This window comes from Nycticebus coucang, chromosome 3 (assembly GCF_027406575.1).
Source record: "Nycticebus coucang isolate mNycCou1 chromosome 3, mNycCou1.pri, whole genome shotgun sequence".
NCBI lineage: Eukaryota > Metazoa > Chordata > Mammalia > Primates > Lorisidae > Nycticebus > Nycticebus coucang.
This window is the reverse complement of record NC_069782.1, coordinates 133,320,550-133,347,974: the sequence shown is the minus strand read 5'-3', so window position 1 is coordinate 133,347,974 and position 27,425 is coordinate 133,320,550. Positions and strand designations below refer to the sequence as shown.

The following is a 27,425-nucleotide window of genomic DNA, read 5'->3' as shown; positions in this document are numbered from 1 at the left end:
GTGTCAGAAGCCACAGGATTCGTGTGCACATGCTATCCAAGCACAGCCTTCCTCTGGCATGTCTACGAACCTATTTTTTCTTGCCTTATTAGTTCTCCCATAATTTTCAGAACTAATAAAAACATGCTTTGCAAAGCTTAACTTCCTTTTTTTTTCCTTCCCAAATATCTGGATTCTTTCTTGGATAACCACATTTCTTCCCAAGGTTCTAAAGACTAAACTCTCTTTAACTCACTGATTTCAGAAAGGCCAATAAAGTATAGGGAAAATTAAGTCCTAGAATGATTTTAAATAAAAGCAAATCAGTTACCATCCTGACAAAGTGGGAGGCTGAAACCAGACTCTAAGTCTTCAAAGTTAGCGGTTCCTTCCACTTTTCCAGTGGAGGTGAGGCTGTGGAGTCTAAAGACCCTTTTTAGAATCCAATGAAAGCTAGGGACAATTTTCCCAGAAAATCCCACACATGCCCACAGACACTCCATTTTCATGTAGCCTCAGGAACTCATGAACTCATAGACACCCCTCCAAGTCCATTCTTGCCCTTCCCACTCCCCTCCACCCCAGGTTAGGAGCCTGTGTTCAAAGTCCCTTAACCAAGAAATTGGAGTCATCTCTCATAAGCACGTTTAGTGTTTGAATGTGAATGGCACCCCTCATGTGGTCTTCCAAAAATGTTTTGGGGTTTAAAGGTTTAAGGCCACAGGGGGTTTAAACACTGTGCTTTCTTTCACCATTAATTGTTTCCCAAGCCATGTCTTCATCAATGTAATTGTTGTAAATAGTGGGTTAGGGAGACTTGTTCTGCAAGGTACCTAGGGAGCATCATTACCAAAATCACTCTGAGGGGTGGTCTTGTGGGCTCGTCCAGTTTAAAAGCTCAGGTCAAAACACCTAACAAAATAGGTATTAATCAATAGTTAGTTCAAATTATACTTTTAGGACTTTATCTTATAGCTGAGAATGCCATTTCTGAAGACCTAGAACATTCAGAATCAAAAACTGGAAGAATTAGAGCACCTTTTTTTCGGACAGTGATGACACTGATTCTTTTCTATCTGTGATAAAATAAAGTGATTCGGCATCTCTTTGAAAACATAGATATCTGATACATGAAGATAAGTTTTATCCCTGTCAAAGTTGTCCTTGTGTGTGAGACAGATTAGAATCAAATTACAGTTTGACTTCCCCCCAACATTGTGATCACGGGCAGGTGATTTATTCTTTCCGAAACTCTTGCATTATCTGTAAGATGTAGACATAATACCTACCTCATAAGGTTTTTGTAGAAATAATTGAAATAATATATGTGATGTGTTACCCAATGCTTTACAATTTATCCAATAAATAGTAGATTTTGGCTCAAGAAAAAAAGCTCAGGTCAAAACTTACGTTCTCTGTGTTTGTCTTTCAGGAGACCTGAAGACCGTGTCCACCAAGGGCAAGGACACCTCTACAGGTGGGTGAGAAGAGCGGACCCTGCATTGACAACATCCCATAGGGCTGCTTAGGGTTAATGGACCAGAGAAGGGCCCCTGTGTTCCTGGGACCAGTGTATACCAGGAGCCACCCAACTCTAGAGAATTTCCCTAAAGGCTCAGAGAATGGGGAGAGCAGAGTGTGGGCTAAAGGCGGTGGTAGAAGGGACCTGGCTCAGGGGTGGTCTTTCACAGGCCCTGTCACCCCTAATTAGCACCCACTGTAGGCTCTCAGGCCCCCCAACCGGGCAGGAGCAACACAGCAGAGCCTCCAACACTGGCTTCAGAAGACACTAAGCCACGCCTGTCCTGCGCCCTTTCCTTCTCCCCCATGCCTTATAGCAGAAGCAGGTCAAATCTTAGTGAATGAAAAATCTTTTTCATTAAAAATAATAATAATAATAATTATGAAGTTTTCTGGGCACCTCTGAAGTGCTGAGTGTAATTCCAGGCACCATAGGGATTACAAAGGGAGAGCTGTGTGCACTGAGGCTGGAGATGGGGAGCTTTAGGTCTGCACCTCATCAGAGGCAGGAGCAGGGGTCAGTGTGGTCTTCCTAAAGAAGCCGGGTAAGCCCCTGCTGTGAGCCACATCCTCTGCTAGCCACTTTATGTGCCTGGTCTTAGTCACCAGCCACCCTAGGAAGTAGGTGATCCTTAACCCCATTTATGAAAGAGGAAAGGTGAAGTGACCCTCTCGGGGTCACACAGACTTCTGTTGTGACCCAGCCATGCCCGCGAGCTGCGCAGGAAGCCCCCCTCAGTCACTTGGGCCCACAGGAAGACTCCTCCAGGCAGGAAGCTTGCAGAAGGGCAGAAGCTGCCTGCACCTGCCTCATGCTCGGTCTCTCCCGCAGAAATTCACGGTTACGGCCACCATGGCGGCAGAGGTGGTGGTGGCGCCGGCGGTGGGGGCCCGTGGGCGGCGCCTGCCTGGTGCCCCTGCGGCTCCTGCTGCAGCTGGTGGAAGTGGCTGCTGGGCCTGCTGCTCACCTGGCTGCTGCTGCTGGGGCTGCTCTTCGGCCTCATCGCTCTGGGTACGTGGGACGGCGGCGATGCCCCATTACCGTGGAGGGGAAAACTAAGGCAGCCGAGCGGGGATACTGAGGCTGGGGCTAGCCCAGCCTCCGTCTCCCCGCGGTGCCCATGCCACCTCCCAGACAGCGGGAGAGCAAGCTCGGCCACCTGCGCAGAGCACAGGACCGTGGGCCAGCCTTCGTTAAGGCTTCCATCCTGCTGGGGGCCCCAAAGAAGGTCTCCGCATGAGAATCTCCCCCACCCCGCTCTGCGCCGCCCGCTGACCTGCCTGTGTCCCCCGACAGCGGACGAGGTGCGGAGGCTGAAGGCCCGCGTGGACGAGCTGGAGCGCGCCCGAGGCGGCGCGCTGTCCTTCGAGGAGAGGCTGGAGCGCAGCAGCAAGGACCGCCTGCAGGCGGCGGCGCCCGACGCGGGGCCCCACCTGGACAAAACCGGGCTGGACGCCTACAGCCAGGAGGCGCTCTGGCTGTTCGTGCGGAACAAGCTCATGGTGGAGCAGGAGAACGGTGAGAGCGCCCGCGCCTAGCCTCTCTCCTCCTCCCACCCTTTCGATAGCCCGGGAGAGTTACTTAGGACCAGTGCTGTGGTACCATTTGACTGCTCGAAAAACTGAGTCCTGGGGAAGAGAGTTGCCCCAGATCACTGGACTAGCCCAGTCGGATTCCCGTTCTCTGCCTGTGGTCCCCGCCACTCGGCCCCCCGTCCCCCACCCTTCCACGATCCCCTTCTTAAGTGCATGTGAGGGATACTGGAAGACGTGAAACCAACTCAGGATTTACTTTGTCTTGTAGGAAATCTCCGAGGAAGCCCTGGTCCTAAAGGTACAGCGCTGCATCAAGCCCTTTCCCTACACTTACTTCCAGCTGCTGGAGATGGGAAGTGTCCTAGGTGGATTGAGAAACTTCTTATTTTTTCCAAATCGAAGGATGAGGAGCTGAACGATCTTATAGTATCTGTTGGGAGGTTGAGACTAGTTTTGGAGTCAGAAGATCTTAGAGTGTGAAGGGACCTAAGGCAGCATAAAGGGAGGCCCAGCAAGGTCAGTGCCTATGGCTCAGGGAGTGGGGTCATATGCCAGAGGTGGCAGGTTCAAACCTGACCCCAGCCAAAAACTGCAAAAAAAAAAAAAAAAGAGAGAGAGAGAGAGAAAGGCCCAGCAAGGAGCCTCACCTTGAAACGCTGTTCACGGTATTGCTAAGGAGACAATGGCCCTTGCCTTGGCATCCATCCCACAGCTTTCATATCTTTTTGGTTTCAGGTGACATGGGAAGTCAAGGTCCTAAAGGTAAATGTAACTCGGAAATTTTTTACTTTAAATATTAGTGAGGGTGGATGTTTTCAAGCAATTGAGAAATGTCAGAAAACCCATCTCACACTCTGAAAAGTGATTTGATAATCAATGAGACAGGCGCATAGGGAGGAAGAGGTTTCCAATCCCATTGACCCTCAGGTGGACACACAGCAGTTCTCCTTGACCAGACTTCAGGTGTAGGAGAATCCCTAGCAGATCCTGGGCCCCACTCGCAGAGCCTCTGATCCAGCAGGTGCGGGTGGGGCCAGGAGTCTGATCTTAATCAGAATACTGAGAACCCTCCCCACAGCTCTACTGAACTTCCCAAGATGGAAGTGGATTCTTCCATGTAGTGGTCCTAATTCCCCTTCATTCCCCTGCCCCCCACACTCCCCACACACTCTGAGTCACCCTGGCCAGCTTCCCCACTCTCCTTTCACACAGCTACAGCTGCAGGCCACACCCCTCCTGACCACCCTAGATAGGGATGGGGGCTGATGCAGGTCCAGAGCCCCAAACCTGCAGTTGTCAGATAAACCACAGGACTCCCTATTAAGTCTTAATTGCAGATAAACAACAAATAATTCTCACTATACGTGTCTCCTAAATATTTCATGAGGCATACTTATACTAAAAATATAATTTATCTGCAATTCAAATAAACCTAGAATCTGTATTTTTATTTGCCAAATTTGGCACCTGACCTGAATCCTACTGGTGCCTCCTATAGGGAATCGGCCGAGTCCTCTGGTTGACTTCCCTCTTTTGCCTTTGTTCCCACAGGAGATCGAGGGCTCCCTGGGATCCCAGGTGTGTACTCCCCTATGACCTCTGCTGCTGGCATTATGGGCTGCTCAGTCCTAGCTGTCAGCTTCCCAAAGGAAAATGAGACTCAAGTACTCTTGTGTATCCACAGGTATTCCTGGGCCCTTGGGCCACCCAGGTCCAGAAGGACCAAAGGGACAAAAAGGCAGTGTGGGTAAGAGCTACTTTTTCCATTCATTTATCCCTTCATTCCTTTATTCATTCAATAAATATCTATAAAGCCAGGTCCTCTCTTGGGTGCTGGGGAGACATCAGTGAACAAAAGAGAGAAACCCCTGCTGTCATGTAGCTGATGCCCTGGCAGGGGTGGGGAGATGGAGGAGAAAGACAATAAATGTGATAGATTAGTGAGGTACGTGGCAGGTTAGGAGGCGATGCATGGATGGGAAATACAGAGCCTGCACCTGCAGGGCCATTGAAAGTGAGCGCTGAAGGGCTAATTTTAAACCAGGAGGTCAGGGAGAGCCTGCCTGAGGAGTTGCCTTTTTTTTTTTTTTTAGAGAAGTCTGGAAGGGAGAGAGGGAGCCAGGCCTGAGGGGATCTAGGGGGAACATTCCAGGCAGAGGGAGCAGCCAGGCCAGGCCTCAAGGACCAGTTCAAGGAGCAGGAGGGGAGCAGTTATGGGAGGTGGGGCCAGGGGTGGGCATCACCATTCCCAGTGAGTGGAAAAGCCATCTGCAAGTTCAGGGCAGGGTGGGACATGATCTACTTGCATTTTCAAAGGGTCACTCCAGCTTCTGGGTTGAGGTAAGGCTGCGAAGGCCAGGGGAGAAGCAGGGAGGCAGGGAAGAGGCTTCAGGCGAGCGCTCCGCTGCAGAGGTGGCCTGTGGTGCCCTTGGCTGTGGCATGGGATCCTAACTGTAAGCATGGCCATTTCTGTTGCTAGGAGATCCCGGCATGGAAGGACCCATGGGTCAGAGAGGGCGAGAAGGCCCCATGGGACCTCGTGGTGAACCAGGGCCTCCTGGGTTTGGAGAGAAAGGAGAGAGAGGTGAGCAGTGATTCCTTTGCATGCCCACTCCTCTGTCTTTCCATCTTCCTCTCTCTCTCCTACCTTCAGGAGACTTGCAGAGCACCTGCCCTCAGTCAGGATCTGTGCTGGGCCCTAGAGATAGCAGTCTAATGCTGGGTTGTGGGAGGGCCATGGGCCCAGGCCTGGGGCTGGGGACTGTCCACAGTGCTCTGACACCATGGAAGAAATGGCCTTCCCAGAGTGAGGAGTAAAGAGTCTGGCCAGGACGGGAAGCAGAGGATAGGGCAGGGTTTCATGTGGAGGTGGGCTGGGGTGGAAGCCTTCAAGCCTCTCCTGGCTGGAGCAAGGCAGTGAGGGAGTTAGAGAAAGCCCCAGATGCCACCCAGCACCGGAGGGGGCAGGGAAGGGGCTTCTGTCAGGGGAACCAGGAAGACACCAGATCCTCTCAGTGCTAAAAGACTCTGAGCAAGAAGCTTTAAGTTTCCCTTTCTCTACTAGGCAATATGTATTTACTGAGTCCTGCTAGGTGCCAGACTTCATGGAATATAAAGGCTCTAGGGGTAGAAACTGAAGGAGTTTTGCTGCTGTCCTCCTAGAGACACCAAAAGGATCAGAGACCACCAGCAGGGCAGGCAGCCCCTCTGAGGGCTTCTCTCAATGTGCCCATTCTGCCTTTCCTCCTCAGGGGATTCTGGGGAGCCAGGTCCTCAGGGCCCACCTGGTGTCCCCGGTTCTGTGGGTCCCAAAGGTAAGTAGAGTACCTGGAACAGTACCCAAGTTTGCCAGGGGTGATCCCTAGGGGCTCTATTCCATTGCCCAGGCCTGTGCAGGGGCCATGGGCCAGAGAGCATCACCCCACAAAGTTGTCTGGGGGGTTCCAAAATGGGGCTTTAATTTTAATTTTAAATGTGCATGTTTCCATTTCTCTTCAATGGTCCTACAATGTGATCCCACAGGAGACTATTCAGGAAATCAGAAGTCAGATAATTTCCCAGCTGCACATACTTAAAGCCACATGTCTGGACAACCCGGGAGAATGGGCCTCTTCTCATAGTTTGATGCCCATATGCTCACCTCTCCTCCTGACCTCTGTCCCAGCCCAAATGTCTTACTCTGACCAGGAAGGAGTAAGGGGGCTCTTGATCCCACCCAGCTGTAGCCTTCCCTAAGGGGGAAGTGATCCCACTGGGGTCACTTTGAAAGTAAGCGCTGACTTGGGGTCCTGGCATGAACGCACGCTATGCGAGCAGTGTGCACACACAGTGTGCCACCTGCCCTTCCCCAGGGCTCAGATGTCCTGGCCTGTACCTGCCCCTTGCTGATGACTACCTTGTCCTCCTTCTCAGGTTCCAGTGGCTCTCCTGGCCCCCAGGGTCCTCCAGGTCAGTGTGCTGCTGCTTGTAAATAGGTGCTATTTTTGGGACAAAGGAAGGGCTATGACAAGGAAAACCAAGCGTTTTTAAAGTAAAAGATGCAATGATTAAGACGGCTTCCTGGAAACACAAAACTCAAGTCTGTGCATTTGTGTCCCTTGTGGTTGAGATTGATGGGTCCTGTCCAGATCCATTCTGACCTGGCTTAGGTCCTGAGACCCTCCAGCAGCTTCAGCAATAGGAAGTCCCTTTCTGCCTTCATCTTAGCCAGTGTCTGCCTCTGCATTGTCCCCCATGGACACAAAGCTCGTCCTGCTGTCTTGAGAAGCCTGGGCTGCAGCCAGTGCCTCTGCCAGTGTTCCACTGCTGTTCTAGTGCCTGGACATCGGCAGGGGCTGGGCACCTGGACCAGTATGGTTCAGCAGGGACTTGGGAAGTGTCTGTAGGAAGCAGCCCTTGACTTTACTCCAGGGATGTGTGCCTGTGTGCGTGCGCGTATACATGTGTGTGCATTTGTGCAGGTGTGTATGTGTGTGCGTGCATGTCCATCCCTTCCAAGGTAGGAGACACTAATCCACCTGTATGGTTTCTTCTGCTGGGCAGGTTCTGTAGGTCTCCAAGGGCTCCGAGGTGAAGTGGGACCCCCTGGTATCAAAGGTGAGCAGGGGGAGCAGGTCTGGGGGCACAGGGAGGGTTTGATGGATGTAACCCACATAACCCACAGCCTACGCAGGCGGACAGGTACAGGAGGGGAAGGTGAGGTGAGGATGGGGGAGCCGATCTCCAGAGACAGACATTGCCCCTTTCTGGTCACCCCCTATAGGGATCTTCATGCCAAAGTGTTCACTTCCTTTTCAGGTGACAAAGGACCAGTGGGACCACCAGGACCCAAAGGTATGCGGCTCACTGCTGCTTAGTCATCAGCATGGTCTGCCTCACTCCTGAGAGTCCAGATGGGCCCTTGGCCGCAGGGTCCAAGGACACACAGGGCTCTGGCTAAGAGCCAGAGGGACTCTGGGAGAGACCTAAGAGCTTGTTCTAGTTCAGTGTCTCAGGGAAATGTAGGTGGCACAGAGGAGAAACAAGTGCCAATGTCACAGTGCTATGGTTGGATGGTCCTCAGGGAGGTGGAGATCCAAGGTGTCTGTCCTCTAGTCTGGACCCTCCTGTGCCCATGGCATGTATTTGTGCAGCAGCCAGGCTGGGGTCAGTGTGTGGGTGGGATATGACCCTGCTGGAGATGGTACATGGTCCTCAGCTGCAGTAATGCCACCTTCTTGCCAACACTGTGCTGATGGGGCTTACAGACATGTGAGAGCTGTGAGGGGCCCGTTACCAGATGGGGCTGTCTTCCTTGCCCACAACTGTTTCTTCTTCCTCCCCACCCCTGTGGTTTAGGTGACCAGGGAGAGAAAGGACCCCGAGGCCTCACAGGTCAGTCCTTCACAGGAATCTACGTTAATCCACTCATGCCTCTTTAAATCCAGCCATCACTGGAGGTGGGGAAAAAATTCAGAATCTAAGTCTAAAAACCTTCAGGGAACTGGTGCCCTAAAAAAATAGGATTTGATAAAATAAAGGCCTGAATGAAAGATCTAGAAGCATCCAAATGTATAGTCCAAACAGTAAATGGAGTGAAAGGGGAGTTTAGGGTTGTCTGTGATTTGGGGGAGGAATCCAGTTAGGAACATCAATCTCTTTCCCCAATGGTAGAAAGTTTGTACCACTTGTATCCTCTCAGCCACTGACCTGCTACCAATTTGCACAATTAAAAAAGAAATTGGTAATAATAAAGCTTTGACTACAAGGGTTAGCTTTTTGTTTCCAAGGAAATAAAACTCATACACATGCCCTTTCAGATCAGATTCCCTGACTGTGGAATCTAAACTGAAGCTGCCTTCCTAACCTCTTCCAGCTGGGGAGGGGCCGGGCTTGGTGGGGGACACTTGGAGGGGACCAGGGAGGAGTGGAACAGGCTGCCATGTTGAAGCACTCAGATCTGGCAAGTCCAACCAGCTAGTCCTTTGTCTTGCAGGAGAGCCCGGTATGAGAGGTCTGCCTGGTGCTGTGGGTGAGCCCGGAGCTAAAGGAGCAATGGGTGAGTGTCCCAAAGGAACAGGTGTGCTAGGTCTTCACGGCCCTGCAGAGATCCTCCTAGACCCAGCTCTCCTGCTCTCTAGGCTGCCCACCCCTGGGGAGTCTCCCTTCACAGGCCATTTCCAGGTTGGGGCAGCCCTTCTGAGGCTGAGAGAGCTGCAGGTCCCTTGGTGGATTTCTCCCACTCTGAGAAGGACTTGAGGACTTGGCAGGGCACAGCCCATTCACTCTGGAGCCTGCCTGTGAGCTCCCCTGGTGGGGGGAGGGGCAGTTAGCGTTGAGGTCCCTTGGAACCCTGGGTAATCCAGGCATCCCAGGGCAAGTCTCCCAGACAGATCCAGGTTTTGACTCCTTTGCTGACACTTACTGAGGTGCCTGTCAGCCTGGCTGGAAGCTGAGCAGAGGGCCAGGAGCTCAACATCCACCCCACTCTGATCATGCTAATCTACTTGGCCAACTGTTTAGTGAGTGCTGGCCACAAGCAGGACACGGTGCTGGGCAAGTAAGGATTTGCAGGAGGTGAGAAGTGCTCCGAAAGGTACAGAGTGAGGTTGAAAGAGAGATTTCTTTGAAGCAGAAGGATGGAGGTGGCATTTCAGATGGTCCTAAAAAGTTAGGAAGATTTTAATCACAGCCAGTTTGGAAAATTCCATGTAGGCACATGACTGGGGAGGGAAAGAACAGACACGGTCCCCAAAGGACACCACTTTGGACAGAGGATAGGATAGTGCCTAGAGCAGAGGAGACAAGAAGCTGGAAGACCTTGACTTCCACCACCTCCAGTAAACATGCCAAGCATTGGGCATCTCGGCTCCTGCCATTTGATGGGGGAGTTGCTGAGCGATTCTCAGCAGGAAGACAGTCACTGTTTTAGGAGGAGGCGGCCAGGAGAATGCTGGATCTAGAGGCCATGGCAAAGACAGGGCTTCTGCCAAGGCTGGTGGCTGCAGGAAGACAATGTGCTTTAAAGCTGCTGGGGCAGGAGAGGGAGGGGCACAGAAACAAGTCCAGGAGCCACTGATGGACTTTGCTTCTGCTTTACCAGGTCCTGCAGGCCCCGATGGACACCAAGGCCCGAGAGGTTGGTCATTTCCCTGCGGTTCTCAGCCCCACTACCCATCCTGCCTCCACTCCCTGCCCTGCCCGTGTCCCCGTGTGCAGCCCTCGTTCTCTTAGCCACAATGCCAGAGGACCAGAGTCCAGTTTGTCCCATTCTCCCCTCCACCTGGCAGCAAGTCAGTCAGGGAAGCCATCAGCCCTGGTGTGCTGGCCAGGTCAGCTTTCCTAAAATGAAAACATGTCCTGTGTTGGTCATGCTCTCTCCAGGTGAACAAGGTCTCACTGGGATGCCTGGAATCCGCGGCCCACCAGGACCATCCGGAGACCCAGGCAAGCCAGGTAACAGCATGGGAAGTGGCAGCCACACCTGCATGGTGCGTGTGGGCGTGTGGGTGTGCGTGTTCATTGTCGTGTGTGTTTGCATGCATGTATAGGCACCCCACTCGGCCCTCACCCCCTTCCCTCTGGCGGCTCAGCAGGGAGTGGCCACACTGCCAAGTTGTGCTGTGTGCAGTGGCTGTGGGCCCTGGTACCTCTGAATCACCAAGTCTGGCAGTTTAGAAGAGAAAGATTAATCACAGAAAGCAAGGAGCTCTAGAAAGGGGCAGGGGATCTCATAAAATTTCAGGTTTGAATATCACCTCAGTATCTTGCTACTCTGGGCCCTTCCCCTGCAGTTCTCCTCTCTGGGGCTGCATCTGGACCCTCCCCAGGACCCACCAGCCCAAGGAGAGAACTACGGTTAGAGTCCTCATGTCGGGAAGACAAGGCAGGTTTCACAGGCTGACAGAAGAACACATCAAAGCCCGCCAAGAGAGTGTGCGGTCACAGCAGGCCTCACGGGGCGGGGTGGGGAGGGGGTCCTCTGACAGCAGGATGGCCTCTGCCTCCTTGGCTGGTGCCCAGTCGGAGCTCTGAGGGAGTGTGTACATGCCATATTCTGGGCTCTCCTCAGACTCTGAAAAGGTCTGTGAACCCAAAGAGGCTCAGTGGTTTGCTTCCCTACAATGCCCAAAAGCTGCTGTCCACCCCAAGCTGGCAGGGGCCTGGAGACCCACTGCCCTGCGTGAGGCAGGGGAGTGTGTGGCTCCCCAGGGACAGCCCTCAGCCCCTCAACTCTTCTTTCTTGTGTCTTGTTTTCCGCAGGTCTCACGGGACCCCAGGGACCTCAGGGTGAGTCACTGGGTCACTCCTGCTTGCCATTCTGTCCTCCTCCTCCTGGCGTGGCTGTTGGCCAGTGCTTTCCCTGAGGTCACTCAAGAATGTCTTCTCCCCAACTCCCTCGCAAACACACCCTTTCTCTGTGGGTCTTGAGAAGCACCTCAGGAAGGAAAAGTAGGCACAGAGCATTTCTACTATTCTAGCAGCAAGGAGGGTAGGTGTGTGCCGATTCTGTCTGTGTCCTGCTCCTCTCTGGTGTAGGAATCCCAAGAGGAGGCCCCGAACCCACTGGCTGGATCTCCGTTATCCCCACAGAGGCCTGCGTTGCCTGCTGGGAGGGCCCAATTTCTCTGGAATGGCTCCATGTTAAAGCCTGTCCTGAGCAGCGCCTGTGGCTCAAAGGAGCAGGGCACCAGCCCTATGTGCCGGAGGTGGTGGGTTCAAACCCAGCACTGGTCAAAAACTGCAAAAAAAAAAAAAAAAAGCCTGTCCTAGTTGGACCAGTGTGCATGCATTTGGATTTAAAAAATGGTCACCACACCCAGCCTCTCATTTCCTGAGGAAAACTAGGCAAAGATTTAAGATCGGTACACCCCCCAGCAGGTGACCATACAGTGGCCTCCTTCAGATGCTGTCAAAGCAAGAGGTGGGGCTGCATGGGACATAGGAAGCCAGGCCTTGCTCTGCAGGCCCCCAGGGCATAAAACCCTGAAACCCACCGAAGCTGAGCCTGTAGGCCCCTGCCTGCCCCAAGCCCAGCTATTGCCCCATTTCCCAGAGAAGAGCGAGGACTCAAAGCAAGAGGCTTCCCTGGTCAGCCTGGGCCAAGGCAGAGCAGATAGGTCTCAGGGCAGCTATAGCTGGGCTGAGTGACAGAGCACAGGTTGCCACCCAAGGGGTGTGGAATTGCTGAGCCTTCACCATTCTGACTGACTTTTTTCGAATCACATCAGGACTTCCTGGTACCCCAGGCCGACCAGGGACTAAAGGTAGGTGGTTTTCTAAATGGAAGGATATTCTTTCTTTTCACTAACAGTGTCTGCAGGAAGGGAGGGACTGGCAGGAGGGAGGGCCCTCTCTGGCCAGAGCCTGGATCAACAGTGGCATCTAGTGGCTCCAGCAGAAGGATATCAGGTTGGGTGACAAGGGACTTTGTGCCAAGTGCCAAGGCCCGAACCCCTCCCCACACACCCCACACCTATCCCCGCTTTGATACCTGGATGTCTCCAGGCTGCTGTTGCAGGAGGATCTGGGAAGGTGTTGCCTTTCCTGCCCCTGATTTCCCTCTAAAATGTCTCCAGAAGTGTTCAGTCCCCACTCTCTCTTCCCCCTGGCAGGAACCCTTATCATTCAGGTAGGTAGGCCTTGGTGTGACCTGGCCTACCAGACACACCAGACTCTTCCTGAGAAAGGCTTCAACACAGGCTGACTGAGTGTTGAGTGCTGCTAAGGGGGCCAGGCCAAGTACTGGGAGGGGAAATAGTCCTCAGGGGTGGGATGGGGCAGCGTGGTGACGCTCTGAGCCAGTTCTGTCCCTCAGACCCTGACCCCGAGAGAGTCCAGGGATACACAGTGCTCAGGATGGTCTTCCTCCTTCTGTCCCTGTGACCCCCATGCTCTGTCATGAGCAGTCACTGTTACCTTGGTGGGACCCTAAAATAACTACTTTCCAGAAACTATTTGCAGTGACTAGTTGGGCCAAGGAATTCTTTAGGGATGAGTAACTGTAATTCCAAAATAATGACAAACAAGTTCATACATCCCAGGCAGACAAATTTCTGGGTCTATAAATCCAGTTGTGAGTATGTGGAACCTATAATCGAGTCTCATGGGTTTGGGGATTATTGAGGATTCTCCAGGGCCCATGGCTTCCTGTCCAAGGGGGACTTCAGACCCTACCTGGACATCATGCACGAGAGTGGACATTTTACCTGATGTTGGATTATGCCCAAGACAAACTCCTGGGCTTTCTCCTATCTCAGCTCTGACCACAGGCTGAGGGTTAGTGAGCAGAGACCACCCCCGCCTCTCCCGGGGGAAAATCAGAGTCATCTGTTCCTCCTGTGAATGACTTCATTGCTTACAGACCTTGGGAAGTGGAAAAAGTGGCCCCTAAAGAATGATTTCCCCAAGCCAGTCCCCGGATCGTTAGTGCTGAGAGATGTACCAGTGGTCATGAAGTTTGGGAATGTGTGGATCCGACCTCCTCTTCTTGGAAGTCCTCCACACACACTTGCATTTTCAGAGCCCTGAGACATAGGCAGAAAAGACTGCCGCTCTGCATGTAACTCAGGATGTCCCGCTCTTACCACCCACAGAGCCCCCTTTGAATTCTGCAACTGTCCCGTGGAATTCTCTAGGAACTCACCACCACTGTCCTTTGACCTTTGTGTAATTTTCTCAAATAAAGTGATTCTGGGGCAGAGGAGCAGGACCATGGGAGCATGAGCAGCTCTCAGGCTGGCCTCTTTCTGGCCTCACTGAAAGGCAGACTCTCCCACGGGCCCCCATGCCGCCCCTGCTCTGGGCAAAGATGGATGAGAGACCCTGCTTAATGCATCTGGCACGCTCCCCTGCAGTTCATTAAAATGCCGTTAGCCAGAGAGTGAGAAGCCCCAGGAGTGGTCTCAAGTGCAATCAGAAGCCTTGCAAATAATTTATGGAGCTACTAATTGATCCTTAGAACAACCACTCTCCTCCTCTTCCTCCCCTCCCAGGTGAACCTGGAGCTCCAGGCAAGATCGTGACTTCAGGTAGGCGGGTCAGGAAGGGACCCTCCTGCTTGTGTCTCTCTCATGTACCGGGGACCTACTCTGGCTCTGCCCTCCAAGAAGTGCCAGTCTGCCAGCATGGTGCTCTGGGCAAGATGTGCCTGTGAGCCCTTTGGATCAGCAGCAAAGGAAGGGGGAAAGTTTAGCGGTGATGAGAGGAAGAAACTTGAGCCTGCCCAGCCTACAACCTGGCTCGGTCCCAGCACTTCTGAGCAAGAAGAGTGGGGCTCAGTGTTCTACGTGTCTTCTGTTTGCAGAGGGGTCATCAACGCTCACTGTCCCAGGCCCCCCAGGGCCTCCTGGAGCCATGGGACCCCCAGGACCTCCAGGTGTTCCAGGTCAGTCCTTTCTTTTGCTTTGCCCCAAATCAGTGGCAGGCCATGGCCGCATCAACTCTAGCTATGTTCGCTCAAGGGCTGAAACCCTGGGTGGGAACCCAGGAGAGAGAGTCAGAAGTTTGGCCTGAGAAAAACAAACTCTTACTGTCCCAGAGGTCAGTTATCACACTTTACCACAGAGGAGGCTGAAGCTGCCTCAGATTCACAGGTAGGAAGGCTGAGGCTCAGGGCCAGTAAGCAGCAGGGTGAGGATGTGGCCCAATCTGTCTTCCTAGCCTGCAACCAGGCAGAACACTTGAGCTAACAATTTGATAGTATGCATCCAGGGCAACAAAAATGCTAGCAATTATTAGGAGAAAGTGTCCCTAATCAACCAACAATGATGGGATCATGACAAAAATATGAGGACTTCTGAAAAAAGTTCCTGGGAGTGGGTCGGGTGTGGGGTAATCCTAGCACTCTGCGAGGCCGACGCAGGTGGATTGCCTGAACTCACAGATTTGAGACCAGCCTGAGCCAGAGTGAGACCACATCTCTAACAATAGCTGGGCATGGTGGCGGACACTTGTAGTCCCACCTACTCAGGAGGCTGAGGCAAGAGAATCGCTTGAGTCCCAGAGTTGGAGGTTGCTGTGAACTATGGCGCCACAGCACTCTACCCAGGGCAACAAAGTGAGACTGTCTTAAAAAAATTTTTTTTTCCTGGGAAATAACGGTATTATTTAGAGTATTCAGGTATGGAATACTCTAAATAATACCGTTATTTAGAGTACTCTAAATAGGCTGGCACAGTGGCTCATGCCTATAATCCTAACATTCTGGGAGGCCAAGGTAGGTGGATTGCTTGAGCTCAGGAGTTTGAGACAGCCTGAGCAAGAGGAAGACTGCATCTCTGTTAAAAATAGGAAAATTAGCCAACATCATGGTGGACTCCTATAGTCCCAGTTACTTGGGAGGCCAAGGTAAGAGGATCACTTAAGCCCAAGAGTTTGAAATTGCAGTGACCTAAGATGACACCAGGGCACTGGAGACTGGGTGACAGAGTAAGACTTTGTCTCAAAAAACAAAAACAAAGAAAAGTTCTCGAAGGAAATAAGATGAAATATTCACAAGCTAAAGAATTATGGACAGTTTTTTCCTATGTTTCCAAAATGCCTGTTTCCTTGTTATAAGCATCTTTTTATTATTTAAACATTTTACACACAAACAAGAATACAACTTAACCCGGCCAATGCAAGCATACACCAGCCTCCCTGCTGACCAGCTCCAGTGAGAGGGAGGACACTTGGGGAACGTAGAAGTAGTCCCTAACCATTAAACGACCGTGCCACAAAGGACAGCCCTGCCTCCCGCAGGTCCCAGGACCTGTTAGAGATATTCTCAGCAAGCTGGACCACACAGGGCTGGTCTCAAATTGTTTATTGCTCTCAATTCAAATAAGCAAGTTGACTTCTTTGGGCCACTGTTCCAGGCCTTGTGAGGAATTATGTGTGGACTTGGGTGACTGCCCTTTCTTCAGTTCCCGTAACCCCTAGGGGTGCGATTTAGCCTTTTCTTCCCCAACCCTGTTTCCAGGCCCCGCTGGCCCAGCCGGTCTCCCAGGACAGCAAGGTATGTCACGCCCTGGAAGAAAACATGGCCCTGTGGGTTCAGTGAGGAGGACTTTCCTCATGCGGGGACTTGGGCACCCGTGTTTTAGATGAAGTGAGAGACGTGTGGTTTGGGAAAGGAGAGCAGGGCTCACCGGGGCTCTTCGCCAGGAGCTTTGTGAGGCCTCAGCTGCCAGGGGAGACACCTCCTCTCACCCTCTTCCATGTTTCTGAGAAGGTAGTAGTCCTCGGGGCAGGGAGACCGAGGCACTGTGTCCCCTGGCCTAGGGTTGAGCCCAGCTGTTACACAGGCCCCAGGGCTCATGTGACCAGACCTTGATAATCATGCCTCCTGTCTATTGACTCCAAATGTCAAAAACAGGCTTAAGAAAGGCTAGCTCAGTTCCTCCTGGGGGGGCTCTGGCCACTGACAACCCAGTGCTCAAGGCCTAGGCCCCACTCTCTCCACTAGGTCCTGCCCTACACCTGGCACCTGGGTCCCAGCTCCCAAGGGGAAGCAGGAACCAGTTGCTGCGGGCAGTGCCCACCCTAACTCTGTGTCTCCCCCCCCTCCCCAGGCCCACGAGGTGAGCAAGGACTTGCTGGTGAATCGTTCCTGGCTAGTAGCAGCTCCATCTCTGAGGTCCTTGCTGCCCGTGAGTGGCACCATTCTTCTGACGGGTGGTGCTGGGGGTGGGTGTAGAGCAATGGCACCCCACTCACAGCCCATGACAGCTGCACCAGTGAGTCACCCGCCAGGGCCCACTGTGAGGACGGCAGGATGAGCAATGAAAGCTGAAAGGAACAGCAGGGGCTTGTCTAGTGTGGGAGGGTGAGTGAGGAGGGTGGGGCAGCTGCCAGGTTCTAGGATGCCAGGGGGACCCAGGGCAGCCCTGGCCTTGACCGTGAGCATGTGGCAGGAGTGCAGCCCCAACTCCGAGAGTAGTGACAAGGGTCCATGGGCTCTCAGCATCCTCCTGATGGAAGAGTCCTTCAAAGAGCCCATATGGAGATGTGCTGGGCCTCCACCTGGACGGCCGGTATGCTGAAGGACAAAGATGATGGCCACAGCCGGTCCAGTGTTCACTGTGTTCTTGTTGTGTTAGGGAGGCAGCATTTAGCAGGGTCAGACTGAGTCTTCACAACACCCTGTCCCGTGGGACTCACTGTGCTTTACAGAGGCTGAACTAGGTTGAGAACGTGCCCAGAGTCGCCCACTAGATGTGTCTAGGCAGGAATTTGAACCCAGGGTCTCTGACACCTGGGCTCCAGTTCTTGGGGACTCATCAGCTGCCAGGGAACGTGACTGCAGCTTTGCCTCCCTCTGAATGAAGGCACCCTTAGCAGATGGGTTACTGGAGGGTCCCCGTGCCATGACCCAGGGCCTGATCTCTGGTCTGTGACGCCCAGGGTGCTTGGGACTGGCAGTCATGCTGAGGTGTAGAAGTGTAGCAGAGAACAGCCTCCTGACAACTGCTCATTTCTGTTTTCTTCTCTCTACAGAAGGTCTTGATTTACGAGGTCCTCCGGGGCCACCGGGGCCACGTGGGCCACCAGGTAAGCATCTCAGGGACCTCTGGAAGGTGGGGCCTCTTGGGGGACAGGGAACAGCACTTAGCGAGGAAGCCAAGGTCCTGCTCCCAGGAGTGGTATCTGCACTCCCTGAGCTCAGCATTGCCTCTTCCACAGGGCCTTCTATTTCAGGTCCTCTGGGTGACAGCCAGGCTCCCTGCTGGGATAGGGAGGTGAGGGATAGGGAGCAATGGGACCCTGAGCCCAGACCCTCTGTATTAACTCATGTGAATCCTCTGCCCCCCTCTTCTCACTAATAAGTCTTGGGGTCCTCTTTTCTAGGAGAAGGCTTGCCAGGCCCACCAGGCCCCCCAGGATCTCTCCTGGCGAACTCAGGTAATGTCAGTGAGTTGAATCACACCTGTCCCCGCACCTCAGCCCTCGCCCGGGCATGGGCTGTAGTGCAGCCTGTGGTCTTCCTGGCTGGCTCACGTGCTTCCTTCGGCTGGCTTTCCACAGGGCTGTGTTTCTATGCTCTTCCTGCCACTTGCTGCTCATGGGGGCAATAAACCAGGCCAACCCAACCCCCCTGGCAGCCTGGCTGAGAGAGGGAGCCAGCTCTGCCCTTTGGGAGTTTCTGGACTGACTAGGGCAGGGTTCTCAACCTTCCTAATGCCGTGAGCCTTTAATACAGTTCCTGTGGGTTGCGACCCACAGGTTGAGAACCACTGGACTAGGGAGACCTGGTTCCTGTCCTCCGCGAGGATACAGTAGGTGGTACAGCAGCTGGGACCTATGGGCGTGCAATGAGATAAATGCAACAACATAGAAACTTATGGAACACACCTGAGAGCAAATAGGAGGCCAGAACTTGTCTCTAGCAGATTTCATTTATCCCCACCCACGCATGCATCTTTTCATCTGTTCATCATTCATTTATCTTTATACCCAACCTCCCAACCTCCCACCCTACCCACCCGCTGATGAGCGTGTACAGTGAGCCCAGTGCTATGCTGGGTGCCGCCCCTCACAAACTCTGCTGTGTCCACACTCAAATTATTTCTTTTCTCTGCAGAGACCTTCTTCTCTGGCCCCCCAGGCCCACCTGGCCCCCCAGGTCCCAAAGGTGACCAAGGTGAGAAAGTCTCTGAGGGATCCCAGAAGCCACTGTATGTCCCTTACTCAACCACCTGGCAGGCAGGGGAGTTTTGATGAGGCTGGATGAGCCGAGACATTTCTTCATCCTCCTGCCATGTCCCGTTAGGACACCCCCAGCAGCCTGGAGCGTGGGGTGGGGGTGGAGCACAGTGGTCAGAAACTCCACACAGAATCCCACCCTGCTTTGGCCTGGTGGAAGAAGCCCCCATCCCTTCCACTGGGGGCCCGTGGAAGCCACAACACATGGCTGGTACTTGTCTGATGCCTCTCTACCTCCTCCCCTCAGGTCCCCCAGGCCCCCGAGGACACCAAGGTACAGTAGAGCTGGCACCAAACAAAACCTGGGGAGGGGTGGGCTGGCGCAAGCTGACCTTCCAAGAGTTTTCAGCTCGATGGAAACACATTTGGTCCAAATGAACACCAGTGGGTCAAAGTGTGTCCCTGTGAGTGGCTGAATGTTTATGTGAGTGTGTGTGGTGTGAGATTTTGTGTGTGTGTGTGTGTAGCAGCTCTAGGTACTGCTCAAAGACCAATGCTGTCCCAGCAACCATGGATCTTGGGGAGTCTCTGAGGATGATATTGGGGACAGGGCAAAGAAGGTGAGACTAACTGCCCCTCTCTGTATATCCTTCAGGCGAGCAGGGCCTCCCAGGGTTCTCAAGCTCAGGTAAGAGCTGAGCCCCTGCCCTGTTCTGGCTCCAGCCAGAGCCTCTGCAGCCCTGGCTGACAGCTGTGTTGTGGGTTTCCAGGGTCCGGTTCTCTTGGACTCAACCTTCAGGGACCACCAGGCCCGCCTGGCCCCCAGGGCCCCAAAGGAGACAAAGGTCAGTGAGGGAGCAGCCAGGAAGGTGCTGAGGCACTGGGGAAGGCCTGGCACCGGAGCCCAGAGCCTGGGGAGAAGGCAGCAGGTGCTATTGCTGCTGAAGGCTTGGGATGGACAGGGGCTGGAGGAAGGGAAGGCCAACGGGAGGGAGGGGTGGAGACACGGAGTCTCTGTGCACCAACCTGGTGGTATCATTGTAGAAACACGGCTAGGAGATGTGGCACAATTGTTGGGCCTCACACTGAGTGTGCCTGGGCTTACTCAGGAAAGGCTTTCCGGAGGAGGTGATGTAAACAGGGTTTCTTGTTTTGGATTCCAGGTGATCCTGGCGTCCCAGGAGCTCCTGGCATTCCTGGTGGTCCCTCTCGAGGTAAGAACCAAAGGTGACTGAAGTTCCTGTCCCCGTCCTTCAGCAAAGCTGATCATTCCAATGAGGATGTGATTTTATCCATTCACCTGTTTTTCCCTGACTTGGTGTTGACTGGGCACCTCCTCCCTAAGCCAGGATCTATGAGCTGCCTTTAAGGGGGTTACAATCAGTGGGGTGGGAGGGAAGGGCTCCCATGTATGTAAAGATGACTAACAATGCCAGCCGCGAATGGTGGAGACAGAGCAGGCCCTGGGTGCTGGCTGCTCAGAGGGACATTATGTGGGGGTGAGCAGGTTCCTGGAGGAAAGCGAGGCTTGGCCAGTTCTGCCCCTGCCAGACACTGGCTGCCACAGGCAGTCCTTTCTTCTCTTCTCAGAGACTCTCCTTTTTGCCATGGTCCCATTTCTTCCCCTGAGAGAGACCCTTCCTCCTCAGACCCTAGGACAGTGATTCTCAACTTTCCTAATGCTGCGACCCTTTAATACAGTTCCGGTGGGTTGCGACCCACAGGTTGAGAACCGCTGCCCTAGAAGCACTACCTGGGCCCCTATTTGTCTGACCCTGGGGCTGGAGAAGCCAACTCACGTTGCTTTCTCTTTTCTTGCAGGGGGGTCATCGAGCTCCACATACCTGCAAGGCCCACCAGGTCCCCCAGGGCCTCCAGGGCCTCCAGGTTCCATTAGCAGCTCTGGCCGGGAGATTCAGCAGTACATCTCTGAATACATGCAGAGTGAGTGGCCAGCACCCAGCCTTGCAGGCCTTTTAGGGCGGTGGGACTGTGTGAGCGTATGTCTGTGTGAGGTATCCGTGTGTGTGTGTATGTGTGTGTGTGTGTGTGTGTGTGTGTGTCAGGGCAACAGTCTGTGTGGCCAGGCCCCAGTCTTCTACGCCTGCAGCCTGACCTGCAGGCTGGAAGGGTCCAACTCCGGCTGCCCCCAGCTGCCCCCCAACACTGGGGAGGGCGCCTGGCACTCACACATACTTTCACACGCACGCACTCTCTCACCTCATGCTAGCACGGGGGTCATTTGTCAAATGGGTGGTTGACTGGAGTCTTGTTGGACCACAGCCCCCACAGACCACCTGACCCAGCACAGGCCTCTGCCTCTGGTTCTCCATCTGTGACAAGGAGAAAGACAACAAGAGGCATCTAGGCTCCCCACTGGCCCTGCCTTGGGCCCATGCATGGGGGCAGGGCAGGCATTTCATCATGTGTTCCAGCTCACCCCTGTGGGGAGGACCTGTCCTCTGGGGGGGACAGGCTTGACAATGCTTTATTCCTTTGTTGGCAGGTGACAGTGTCAGATCTTACCTGTCTAGAGTTCAGGGTCCCCCAGGCCCACCTGGCCCCCCGGGGCCTGTCACCACCATCACAGGCGAGACCTTCAACTACTCAGAGCTGGCGAGCCAAGTCTTGAACTACTTACAGAGTGAGCCTCTCCCTGTACATTTTATTTTGGGGGGCCACTTTTGCACCCAGAACCTCATCTCTTAATTTGCTGTTCATTTTGCCCTTCTCCTGAATATGATCATTAATTCTGAATTCATGATAATCTGGCCCCTGGGGCACAGCTTCAGCAGGGTTTGTTCAGATTAACAACATACCAACAGCAGTGCTGAATGAGCCACCTGCGCTTGGCTGATGTGTTCCTGACCATGGGCACGTCTTCTGTCCTCATGAAAACAGAGCCTTCAGGTTGGAAGTGTCTGTTGAGAGTTAGGCTAAAGCAGTGGCCCCCAACATTTTTAGCACCAGGGATTAGTTTATGGAAGACAATTTTTCCATGGACCAGGGTTGGGGAGATGGTTTCAGGATGATTTGAGAGCATCACATCTCAGCCTAAGATCATCAGGCATTAGATTCTCATCAGCAGAATCCCTCCCATGTGGAGTTTACCGTAAGGTTTGTGCTCCTATGAGAATCTACTGCTGCTGCTGTGACAGGAGCTCACACACACACACACACACACACACACGTGTGCGCGCGCACAGAGTGACAACAGCAACCAGGAGCAGCTATAAACACAGATGAAGCTTTGCTCCCTCCACTGCTCACCTACTGCTGTGGGATCTAGTTCCTAACAAGCCACAAACTGGTCTGTGGCCCAGGGGTTGGGGACCGCAGAGCTAAAGCAAATGCTTAAAAACAAACTGCAGTTCCTACCAGAAAAACAAATTTTGACCTTTTCATTCTTTCAAAATAGCTTCAAAACAGCTAGTTGTCCGGGTGTTTCAGATTCTGGAATAATGAGGGTGTTGGTCTGGTGCCCATTTGGCAGGTAACCTGGGGTTTTCTTCCTGGCAGCTTCGGGGTACAGTGTCAGCCTGTCCTCTGCCTCCATCTCTTCTGAAGACATCCTGGCTTTGCTGCGGCGTGAGTGCCTGTGGTGGGGTCAAGGGTGGGACCATCTTTACTATCTCTTGACCTCACTTGTCAGGCTGCAAGTGGGAGTCAGTCCTCCAAGGCAAGGAGCCAGCAAACCAATGAAAATGGGCAGCAAATCCTCCTCCCAATGCTAGGAAGACAGACAGGTGCCCCTTCAGGAGCCTGGCCACTGTGGACCTGAGAACCCAGAACTCACAAATGTCCTTCTGAAGCCAGTCCATGCATGGGACTAGGCCTTGGATGCCCATGTCCTGGCTGGGTCCATGCTAGCATGTTCTCTCCTTTCCAGGGGATGATGTGCACCAGTACCTACGTCAGCAGGTCCTGATGGGTCCTAGAGGTCCCCCGGGACCACCAGGAGCCAGTGGGGATGGGTCTCTCCAATCTTTGGACTACGCAGAGCTGAGCAGCCGCATTCTCAGCTACATGTCAAGTAAGTGGCTGCCCCTTGGCCTGCCCTCTGCAGGCAGGGTGGCCAGGAGGGGTGGTCAAGAGGGGCCTGGGATGAGGACTCGGTACTGAGCTTCCCTGAGGTGGCCCCATTGACCTCTTGCCAGGCTCCAAACCAGCAGAATGACCCCAGAGGAGTGTGGGACTCCTGGGGTCATGCCCAAGGAGTGTGCCAAGTGTCTGGGACTCTCGTGCACACGTACCATGCATGTACGTGCACACAAACACACACTCTCACGCACATAGTCCCATGTACGGAGCAGAAGGATGATGCAGACATCCAGCCTTGACCTCTGCTCTTCTCGGCCCCTCCCCCCGGGTGGTGGCCCAGGACGGTGTTTCTGCGCCCTTCCCTATGCCACTCTCCCCTGCCCCACTTGTATTCAAATTGCTCTGATGTCTGACTGCCTCTCTGGCAGGCTTCTATATGCCTCCCCTGCCTGATCTGAATCCATCACAGCTTGGGATTCTGTCCACCAGGTTCTGGCATCAGCATTGGGCTCCCTGGTCCCCCTGGCCCCCCTGGCCTGCCAGGAACATCCTATGAGGAACTCCTCTCCTTGCTTCAAGGTGAGGCTATGCAGGGGACAGCTGTCCAGGTGGTCTGGGAAGAGACAGAGCCCCTCAACACAGGCCTAGACTGACTCCCTCCCCTCCCCTGGTGTCTCAGGGTCTGAATTCAGAGGCATCGTTGGACCCCCAGGACCCCCAGGGCCACCAGGGATCCCAGGCAATATGTGGTCCAGCATCAGCGTGGAGGACCTCTCATCTTACTTGCATAGTAGGGCACTGGGGAGCAAGCACAAGGAGGGCAGAGGGCAGCCAGGGAGCGTTAGACAGGCTCTGCTCGGCAAGGGCTCCCAGGGCTGCTGGAAGGAGCCAGGAGAGACGGGGGCACCCAGCCTGTGATGAGGGTCGGAGGACCTGGGAGGAAGGGACAGGACTAGAGCTGAATGAGGCTCAGACTTGGGAGTGGGAGGACCCGTGGGAGCAGCCACTCCTGAATGGTGCAAGCACTGGGCCCTCCCCACTCAGGAAGCCCAGCCTTGCCACCCCTTCCTGGGCCGGGGCTCCCCCACAGCATGACCCTGACCCTTTTCTCTTTTCTTGCTCAGCTGCTGGCTTGTCATCCATCCCAGGCCCTCCAGGCCCACCTGGTCCCCCAGGTCCTCGAGGGCCCCCGGGTGTCTCCGGAGCTCTGGCGACCTACGCGGCTGACAACAGCGACAGCTTCCGGAGCGAGCTGATCAGCTACCTCACAAGTAGGTGGTGTCCCTCTGCCCCTCCCCAGACCTCGCTCTTTCCATCAGAGGGGCAGCGAGGTGCTCAAAGGAACTGGGAGGCTGGTGTGGGAAAGCCAGTTGGGCATAGCCTGGTTCCTTTCCCACCTGTGTACCACGACCCTGAGGTTCACTTCCAGCTGTTGAGGTGTTGAGCCCCAAAGACACCCACTAGGTCCCTGGTCTTTCTCTCCACCGAGCTTCCCACTCACACAGCTCCCTACCTGGCAGGTCCTGATGTGCGCAGCTTCATAGTTGGCCCCCCGGGTCCCCCCGGGCCACAGGGACCACCTGGGGACAGCCGCCTCCTGTCCATGGATGACTCCTACCGTCGGGCAAGCAGCTCCTCCTCACACAGCTTGTCCAGCAGACGGGGCAGCTCCTACAGCTCCTCCACGAGTACAGGAGGGGCTGGTGCAGGCACCCTGGGTGAAGGGGTGGCCTTTCGTGCAGCTGACTCCTATAGCACCGGCCTGGGCAGAGACTATGGGGCAGCAGCAGGAGGTGGCGTGTATAATGGTGACAATGGACCCTTCACGGCTGGCTTTGCTGGAGGTCTGGATTACAACGAGCTGGCTGTCCGGGTGTCGGAGAGCTTGCAGCGTAAGTAGGAACATTTAGGCCTTGGTGCTGGGGGAGCATGTGGACATCTCCAGACCAGCCCTCCCATTTTTGGAGCAGCCAGGCTGTGAAGACAGTACTTCTGGAATCAGGCAGGGACTGTAGACAAGAATCCCCATCCTGATTCTCAGCCCACTCAGCTCAAGCAGCCTCTGTGCTGGGACCCAAGCTTCATGGACAGAGCACACTGGGCTGTCTGTGCCGTGCTTTGCTTTCTCAACGCCAAACTTGTTCTGGGTCCTGGAGGAGTCATTACCACCATGCTAGTGTGCTGTGAGGCTGGGGAAGGAAGTGGACTGAGAAGTCCTTTTGCTCTGTATTTTATCTGAACGGTTACTTATCTTTGGTGAAGGCCCACAGTGGGTAGAGACCTGTGCCACTCACGTGGGAAAACAAAGGAGGTCCCAAGACTGCTCCTTGCTGGGAAGTTAGACTATCAGCACATTGTACTCCCGATGAAGAGGGTGTGGGGCGACCCCTGCTTCCTGCACCCACACTTTTGTGTTTTACAGGCCAGGGCCTGCTGCAAGGGATGGCCTACCCTGTCCAGGGCCCACCTGGCCAGCCTGGGCCCCAGGGGCCCCCTGGCATCAGCAAGGTCTTCTCTGCCTACAGCAACGTGACGGAGGACCTCATGGACTTCTTCCGAAGTAAGGGCATCCCAGTTGCTCTCCCTGCGTCTGACTCACTGCAGTCTCACCCAGGGCCTACTCTAGAGACAAGAGTCTCATGAAAAACTTAGTTATTAACACTTGAGATGCTGAAAATCAAATTCTAAACTTTGTTTCCTCTTACAAGACCAAACTCCAACACCATCTATCTGTTACTTTGACCTCCCAAGCTGCAAAGCAATCTCTAGTCTAAGGCCAGTTTTTCTCCCCCTTGTAGCTTATGGAGCTATTCCAGGACCCCCTGGGCAGAAGGGAGAGGTGGGCACCCCAGGACCCAAAGGTAAGTGGTGGGAGGGAGTCCCCACAACCCCACGTAATAACGACCTCTTGCTGGTGCTACACTACTCCCTGTCCTCGGTCCCCATACTCTTGCATCACTTAGTCATGCCCCTGTCTGTTCTTCTAGGTGACAGAGGCCCTGTGGGACCACCAGGTCATCCTGGGCCACCTGGCCCTCGAGGGCACAAGGGAGAAAAAGGAGACAAAGGTCAGCACCGACTGTCATGGGTTCAAGTGCTCTGTAGAGAAGCAAATGATTTATTCCAGAGCAGCCTGAGGTTCAGACAAAGCTGATTACTGAAGGCAGACACTGCCAAGAACAGAATTTGCATAACTATCATATTCACAGTGAGGGCGAGAGGAAGGAGAGAGAGTGCCAAGGCAGGGGGAAAAGGTGAAGGAAGCTGGTGATGAAATGGGGTAACAATGTGAATAAGCTCTCTTACGAGAAAGATCTCACCCTTGAAACCACCCTTTTTGTAGTCACAATTGCTGTAATTATCCAAGCTAAGATTCCCGCAGACCACAAGGTATTTTTAAACCTTGTACTCATCTCCTTTCAGGTGACCAAGTCTACGTTGGGCGGAGGAGAAGAAGTATCGCCACCAAGCCATGAGCTAGCCTTGGCGAGACAAGCCCCTGGACCAGTTTGCTCAATGCATATGGCACTTAAGTCAAATCTCTCCAGAGGGGGAAAGCTGGAGTCTGTCAGGGTGCTACTGACACAGCACAGCCAAATAGTCACTTAGCAACACTTTAGTCTGAACAAAACATACATATATAGAACTCAAAGACACAAAATCTGATACAGCTTCATTGGGTAGACTTTAAGAATAGTAGCAATGTTTTAGAATACTAGCTTCTCTATCTAGATCTGAGTGCCCTGGCTTCTTTAACCCTTAGTACAAGCCCCAAGAAACAGAAGTGTCAAAAAAAAAAGAAAGAAGCCAGCTATAGGGCTTCAGCTCCATATACCAGAGGTGGTGGGTTCAAACCTGGCCACAGCCAAAAACTGCAAAAAAAAAAGAAAGCCAGCTACACAAAAATCAGCTCAGGAGTCTTAGACCTTTGACTAAATATGAGCCCAGAAAATGGACAACGGTCTCTGGTCACAGAAGAGAGTTGGCTAAGAACTCTCACACTGAAAAAATTAAGAAATTCACTTCCCCTATAGGAGGTGACAGGGTTTCTAATAGTTATCATATTCTGTATGTATGGCATATTTCTACTTGCTTAGAAAAGTCTGATTGTGGCTATGATCTGTCCCATAGGTCTCTGCTAGAGTTCACAGATACATTATACTGCTAGGCCACAGCAAATAGGAAAAGAGGGTGAGGGGCAACGGGTAAGGAAGGGAGTAGGGGCGTAAAGAATACCTGATGCTGGGGACAGATGGCTTCAGCTCAAGATGTCACCCTCTGCTCTGCACTCAGGAAAGGACATGGGGTACTGGGCACAGTTGGTTTTTAAGCACTTTTCAATGTCTAAAAACATTTGTATGTGGTCTATAAGATAAAGTCATTTCAATTGTAAAATTTCCAATTAAAGTTTTTTTTTTTAGTATGTTTAATGTGATTCATCTGACCAATGTTTAAAAAAAAAAAAAACAAACATTCTGGGTGAACTGGCTCTAATACTATTGCAAACACAAGAAAAAAAAAATTCTTGTATTCTGGAACACAGTTCTGGCATTTCATTTAATCACTGAGCTGTTTTAAGGCAGACTGGTAGCTGCAACTAAACTTGATCTGGGCATATTACAAATCATATGAAGGTTTTCCCCAAGCATAAACTAATTGAAATAAACACAAATGCAGCAAATGAGCAACAAGCTTATCTGTAATGAACGTATGCTTTACCCTGGGGCAAATTATGACTGTAGGGC

The 27,425-nt window shown here is 53.2% G+C and overlaps 1 protein-coding gene across 3 annotated transcripts in view; it reads left to right on the top strand.

The window, feature by feature from the left end:
- The window catches only part of COL17A1 (collagen type XVII alpha 1 chain), a 49,125-nt gene extending 22,450 nt beyond the window's left edge, over window positions 1-26,675 (top strand). For all 3 annotated transcript variants that reach the window (XM_053583161.1, XM_053583160.1, XM_053583162.1), the window contains 41 exons: window positions 1,412-1,456; window positions 2,333-2,512; window positions 2,798-3,019; window positions 3,305-3,334; window positions 3,772-3,798; window positions 4,588-4,614; window positions 4,721-4,783; window positions 5,516-5,620; window positions 6,288-6,350; window positions 6,949-6,984; window positions 7,579-7,632; window positions 7,834-7,869; window positions 8,374-8,409; window positions 9,011-9,073; window positions 10,118-10,153; window positions 10,399-10,470; window positions 11,278-11,304; window positions 12,246-12,281; window positions 14,010-14,045; window positions 14,321-14,401; window positions 15,977-16,012; window positions 16,569-16,646; window positions 17,494-17,547; window positions 17,845-17,898; window positions 18,578-18,637; window positions 18,947-18,973; window positions 19,295-19,327; window positions 19,410-19,484; window positions 19,803-19,853; window positions 20,461-20,583; window positions 21,146-21,283; window positions 22,159-22,227; window positions 22,529-22,672; window positions 23,170-23,259; window positions 23,360-23,470; window positions 23,805-23,951; window positions 24,201-24,572; window positions 25,103-25,240; window positions 25,479-25,541; window positions 25,668-25,748; window positions 26,104-26,675. In XM_053583161.1, coding sequence (XP_053439136.1) covers window positions 1,412-1,456; window positions 2,333-2,512; window positions 2,798-3,019; window positions 3,305-3,334; window positions 3,772-3,798; window positions 4,588-4,614; window positions 4,721-4,783; window positions 5,516-5,620; window positions 6,288-6,350; window positions 6,949-6,984; window positions 7,579-7,632; window positions 7,834-7,869; window positions 8,374-8,409; window positions 9,011-9,073; window positions 10,118-10,153; window positions 10,399-10,470; window positions 11,278-11,304; window positions 12,246-12,281; window positions 14,010-14,045; window positions 14,321-14,401; window positions 15,977-16,012; window positions 16,569-16,646; window positions 17,494-17,547; window positions 17,845-17,898; window positions 18,578-18,637; window positions 18,947-18,973; window positions 19,295-19,327; window positions 19,410-19,484; window positions 19,803-19,853; window positions 20,461-20,583; window positions 21,146-21,283; window positions 22,159-22,227; window positions 22,529-22,672; window positions 23,170-23,259; window positions 23,360-23,470; window positions 23,805-23,951; window positions 24,201-24,572; window positions 25,103-25,240; window positions 25,479-25,541; window positions 25,668-25,748; window positions 26,104-26,156 — 3,272 coding nt within the window. In that variant the 3' untranslated portion in view covers window positions 26,157-26,675. The remainder of the gene's footprint in view (window positions 1-1,411; window positions 1,457-2,332; window positions 2,513-2,797; window positions 3,020-3,304; window positions 3,335-3,771; window positions 3,799-4,587; window positions 4,615-4,720; window positions 4,784-5,515; window positions 5,621-6,287; window positions 6,351-6,948; window positions 6,985-7,578; window positions 7,633-7,833; window positions 7,870-8,373; window positions 8,410-9,010; window positions 9,074-10,117; window positions 10,154-10,398; window positions 10,471-11,277; window positions 11,305-12,245; window positions 12,282-14,009; window positions 14,046-14,320; window positions 14,402-15,976; window positions 16,013-16,568; window positions 16,647-17,493; window positions 17,548-17,844; window positions 17,899-18,577; window positions 18,638-18,946; window positions 18,974-19,294; window positions 19,328-19,409; window positions 19,485-19,802; window positions 19,854-20,460; window positions 20,584-21,145; window positions 21,284-22,158; window positions 22,228-22,528; window positions 22,673-23,169; window positions 23,260-23,359; window positions 23,471-23,804; window positions 23,952-24,200; window positions 24,573-25,102; window positions 25,241-25,478; window positions 25,542-25,667; window positions 25,749-26,103) is intronic.
- The last annotated feature ends 750 nt before the right edge of the window (window positions 26,676-27,425 follow it).